Source organism: Bombyx mandarina, chromosome 01 (genome assembly GCF_030267445.1).
Source record: "Bombyx mandarina strain Sakado chromosome 01, ASM3026744v2".
In the NCBI taxonomy this organism is placed as follows: Eukaryota; Metazoa; Arthropoda; class Insecta; order Lepidoptera; family Bombycidae; genus Bombyx; species Bombyx mandarina.
In genome coordinates, this window is record NC_143208.1 from 17,017,916 (window position 1) to 17,023,915 (window position 6,000).

Below are 6,000 nucleotides of genomic sequence, written 5' to 3' on the forward strand. Positions count from 1 at the left end.
ACAAGAGAGTTAACTTGTTAGATATTATTACATCGTAGGTATCTTAGTGGGCTAAACTCAAGATTTATTCGTCTTGTTGATTTGATACCCTAACGAGCGTACCGCGGCACTCCCACGGTTCGCAACGTACACCATAAATCTATGGCACATCCCATCTACGAAGGAGATTGAAACGAGAAACAATGAGTCCGTATCACCCTTTCATATCTCAGCGGCGCGGCGGCTCACAATGAACGCGCTAACTTCCGTTAAAGTTGCATTCAGAAACGAACGTAACAAAACACAAGCGAAACGATTATAATGTTTCCGCTGTGTTTATTGACAATTGAAAAAAAAAAACGCCAAATTTATTTGATTGTTGAATGAACAGTGCCTTCCGTTAATAGCGTCTGTAATGAATAACTAAATACAATTTAACTGGTGGTGAACAGTTTGCATATAAACTTTATTTTATTGTTTTTTTTATTTTATTTAGGTAGGCGAGCTCACAGTCCACCTGGTTTTAAGTGGTTATTGGAGCCCATAGACATCTACAAGGTAAATGCGCCACCCACCTTGAGATATAAGGTCTAAGGTCTCAGTATAGTTACGATGGCTGCGCCATCCTTCAAACCGAAACGCATTACTGCTTCACGACAGAAATAGGCGGGGTGGTGGTACCTACCCGTGCGGACTCACAAGAGGTCCTACCACCAGTAATATAGATACGGCGAGCTGCTGGAATTACAGACGGTATGCCAACCCTGTTCACAAACACGAAGGGGTGAATCTGAATATGCACTTAGAAATTTTCAAAAAAAAAAAACTTTCCTTTTATTACAAAAAAAAAATTATGTCCCAATGTTCATCTCGTACTGTTTCGATGTTCCCACAGTTTTGTTTACGATTAAACACTTCTCACACGTGTATTAATAAACTCACATCGTTAACCTAGTGGTTTAATAGATGATTGTTTTTAGAATCTTTTATGGGCACGCACTGAAAGTGTCTCCGCTTTGACGAATAGGGGATTGTGACGGTGAAGAAAGTGAAATCAAGGTTGTTGTGAGTCAACAGGACTTCTGCAGTGCAATAACGAGGCGGCTTGTTATATTTCTTATCAATAGGATCAATAGGATAGGACACTACCGAATAATAATTGGTTTTCAGTAGATTTTAATTATTAAAGTGGTCGTGCTCTTGTGTATTTGTTGCTGTTATCTATATATTAATACGTGAAGCAAACACTTTGTATCCCTTTTTACGAAAATTGCGCGGACGGAGGAGTATGAAATTTCCCACACTTATAGAGAATATAGAGAAGGAGTGCAGAATGTTAATATTTTATTAAATTATGCATAAAAAATGCATTAAATCAATAAAAAAAACATTACACACACTACTATGTATTTGACACACACTCACATGCGTGCTTACTATTTGTTTATTGTCAAACTTTTCTTATTGCTTATAGTCGGTGTTGAAATCGAGAATAGATTAAAATATTGTTTGTCTTTATATATGTATTTCTAAGTCTAAAGTGAAGTGTTAGCGAAATCTGTGATTATAGAAGTTTTCTAATGTCTTTGACAATAGAACCATAATGGTGTACAAACTTATAATTTCAATTAATTATAGTCGAGTTTCGACTATCGGGGGCCACTAGTATATTCTTAATGTACCTACCTAAAAATGCAACGTGAGATGCCTAACGTAATGCAGCTTAGTTAGGTTGCCGATAGATCACGGAGTTCAATTCTAACCGCGCTCCCGTTGATACTTGCCCCAATTAATTTAAATCGTCAGTTTCAAATGTTTTATTTATTAGAATTAAATAAACTCCGTTTATTTTTTAATGCTTTTCTAATAAATACTCGTAACAGAGCAATGCGACTACGGCGGTGCTCAAATCCCGTAGGCAGGTACCTACCAATCTTTCTAATGAAATATGTATTAGACTCACGAACATTCACAAATGACAATGAATAACATAGTACAATAATAATCAAACTCACAATTATACTATACAATTGAGAGAATAGACCTCAAGAGTCAAAGTGGGTGGCGCTAAAGCTTCTTGTTAACAAAGCAATAATAAGTAACTATTGATTTAAGAATAGCTTTATATAGACACATAGTTTAACGCTTAAAAAAAAACATTAAATTAATTACATTAAATTATTAAACGTGTACAACGATTTAAAACATATTAAATTTTTAAATAAAATTTGTTTTTATGAAGCCTTACGTTGTGAATTGTTATGAAACGCTTCCACTCATGGGAAGGACACGTCTGTCGTTCACCGCAAAGGAAATAATTTGTTTTCCTTTGTTTTTTAGTATTCAAATTTTTTAATCCCACACTTCATTATATACGCTTATGCACTTTTAACGGAACCCTCTCGACTTCACGGTCACTAAGTATTTAAATAATAAAACGCGTTTGTTAAATATAGATTAGGATATTATGTTAAACGTTGTAGCATTGATGGCGATCGCATTTTTGTTAATTACTAGAGGTCCCGCAGTAGTCGAAATTCGACTATAATTAATTGGAATTGTAAGTTTGTACACTATTATGAGTGTATTTTATACTTCTATAATCACAAATTTCGCCAAGACTACACTATAAAAAATATTAACAAAGACAAACAATATTTAATCTATTCTCTATTTGACCACAGACGTTAAGAACAAAAGTTTGACAATAAATAGTATGCATGCGTGTGTGCGTCAAATACATGGTATGTAGTGTGTGTAATATTTTCTTTATTGATTAAATATATCTTTTATGCATTATTTAAAAAAAATATTAGCATTGTGCACTTCTTCTCTATATTCTCTATAAGTGTGGAAAATTTCATACTCCTCCATCCGTCCGTGCAATTTTCGTAAAAAGGGATACAAAGTTTTTGCTTCACGTATTAATATATAGATATAATAGTTGGAAGTTCTATCTAAATTAACGTAATTTATTCTGTCGATTTTCATAACACAATTACATTATTTTATTCAGAACGAATTTTTAGTGTATATTTTTCTTGAAAATCGTGTTTATGAACTTTCGCCCGCTGCTACAGATAATCGGCGTTCTTGGAAAAAATATTCCTAAACTTTCAAGACGACGAATTTTGTTCAAATTTTTAAACTATATAATCCGAATCAGATCTTGTATCCCACTATGGAGTTCAGGTTTCAAATAAGGTTCATAAAATTACGAATCATACAACTTTAATGGAAAAGTTTTGAATAGGTATCCAAATAAATAAAATACGGAGAGAAGAAAAAAATTATACTCGTTTAGAACTCCTTACAAACGCTGTAAGTACTTCCGTTTTTAGGATACGGATAGAATTTAAATGAGAAACTAAAACCAAACATTCTATAGTATTATGAGTGGTATTTTCTAAAATTTACTTATTATACATTATAAAAAAGGATCTTCTTCTTTTTCTCCACCTTATCTCGCTAGGTGGGGTATAGTGAATTTTTCAATTCCATTCTCTTCTATCAGCCGTCATCTCAACACTTGCTCTTACTACCTTGCTCTATCATTTCCATACATCTCCTAGTCACAAGCATATCCTGACTACGCATCACATGTCCATACCACGCTAACCGTCTGCTCTTTAATTTGTCAATCACCGGGGCTACTTTCACACTTCCTTTGATATACTCATTCCTTAACTTGTCCATTCTTGTCACTCCACACATCCATCTCAACATTCGATTCTCTGCCGCATGCACTCTTCTTGCATGCTTTACTTTCGTTGCCCAACATTAAAATCCATGAGCAGGACAGGTCCAATGATCGTTTTTTCCCCTTGAGTTTATGGGGCATTCTACGATCGCATGCTGTTGCAGAAACCTGTTGCCATTTCACCCAACCAGCGTTCATTCGGCTCGCTACGTTATGGTCTATGTTGCCGTCGTTATGGAGTATAGAGCCGAGGTACTTGAAGTCGGAGCAGACTACCAGGGATACAACATCTAAGGCGATTGGCGGGAAGTCTGAATAACCACTAAAACCGAAATTTAAAAAAATGGATAAAAACCCCTTTTATGATTTAATCTCGTGAATAACGAAAAGAAAAATATGTTCGTTTGCAATAACCGCAAAAATAAAATATAAACTAATACTAATCACGCAAACTGCGATGTTTATGCTTTTTTTTGTTGTTGTTAAAGAACGAACAGATGAGTTACTAGCTCAATGTCAATAAGTTCCCGTAGTCCAACCTGAATTCCGTCGTGCACATTTATGCAGCTAAGAATTCAATCCGGAAAGCATTATCAAAACAAAAATAAACAGAATAATGCTGTACAAAAACTTAATCGCCAGCAAGGTGAATTAGGCGGTTATAAATAAAGGTATTAAGTTACCGAAGAACTTCTCATCACCGGCAAAGTTGAAGGAAAGAGGCCTAGGGGGCGTAGAGCCATGCGCTGGTCCGATCAGATTAAGACGACTTTGGAGTCCAGCATCAATGTCGCTATCCACTGCGAGGAGGCCAGGCATGAATGGAGGCATATAGTATTAACAAAAGTGCTTCGTGAAGGTCACGACCCTCAACACTGAGGAATACGATCCACGGAGGAGGAGGATTAAGTTAGCGAACACAGGTGAACTTCTACATAAAACTCTAGATTTTTGTGGGCGAAACACTGCTGCTACCGACTGAAAGAAACATTTTTGTTTACATACCGTTTACGTTGCAATAAAAAGATAATTTAACAGCTTAATATCAAAGCGAATTATTTCAACAAAAATAAAAAATCTCAACGCTACTTAGGTATACCGATATATTTAAACAAACGATTGTTGTCAGCGAATAACGCTACTACCAAAGCAAACAAACAACAAATCGACGTAAATGTTTAATTATATATCGCTTATCAACAAATAAAAATGTTACGAATCTAGCTGATGGCTTGCCATAGATACAGGTACACTTTCACCAACAACAATAATAATAGAAATGAAAAGTAAATCAAACCCTAAAACATTCCAGACCGCCAAGCAATAAAAAGTTTGGTATTTAAATAAAACGAACTTACATCTTGCGCTTTTTCGTCGAGACATAATTTCAGGGAATTGTCTTGTCGCGGAGTCGGGACATGCCTGGATATGAATCGATTCGATAACTTCCTGGCGAAATTACTCTTGAAGTCCTCACATCTCATTATTGACTCGACCGGTCTACTGAAACCCTCGTCCAGCTTACCGGGAACCGTATCAGGCTGCATAAACATTGTTTTTTGCCACAAAACTCATTATAATAAAGGGTCCGTCATTGATGAAGTTTAATTTGCATATTCGTACAAATATTAGCAGCGACTCGCTGTACAACCGTCTGCGTTTGAACTATGTTTTCAACTGACATGGAATTGACACGCTTACAAGACAAGACACACAAGCTCACATAATGCACACCTGTATCGGTGGCCGCTAAGCAATAGCAACCTTTGCTAAAACATCCATATAGTTCACTTAATTTTATTGTTATTATTTTCAATCATACCAAATAACTGTAGTAGATCTAATATTATTGTAAATTTATTTTAATATTTACAAGTTCGTACAGAAACACGATGATGATGATTTTTTTATAATAGTGACATCTAGCGTTTCTTAATGTAATCATTTGCAAGTTCTTACTTTTGCCATTCAATTGACTTCATTTAATCAAGTCAATTAGAAACTATTTGATATATTACGAATGCGACAGATGGCGATAAAATCGAGTTATACCTATGTTTTAGGAAAGAGCAGTATAGTAAAGTTGAAAAAATAAATAGTATTAAATGAACATTAATAATACTTAAATCAATATTTTCATGATAACGTCAATTTTCTATGCACTTTTGTAACTTTTTTTTTATTGCCCGTGCAGGCAGACGAACGTACGGCCCACCTGATGGTAAGTGGTTACCGTCGCCCATGGACTTCAGCAATGTCAGAGGCAGAGCCAAGCCGCTACCTACCGTTAAGTACTCTCCGCAAGCTTCGTTTGAAGAAGG

At 35.5% G+C, this 6,000-nt stretch overlaps 1 protein-coding gene across 1 annotated transcript in view; it reads right to left on the reverse strand.

The window, feature by feature from the left end:
• LOC114252831 (uncharacterized) overlaps window positions 1-5,445 on the reverse strand; it is a 29,984-nt gene extending 24,539 nt beyond the window's left edge. Inside the window, exon 1 of the mRNA XM_028187491.2 lies at window positions 5,038-5,445. Within this exon, the coding sequence (XP_028043292.2) occupies window positions 5,038-5,232 (195 nt within the window). The 5' untranslated portion in view covers window positions 5,233-5,445. The remainder of the gene's footprint in view (window positions 1-5,037) is intronic.
• Between the last annotated feature and the right edge of the window lie 555 nt (window positions 5,446-6,000).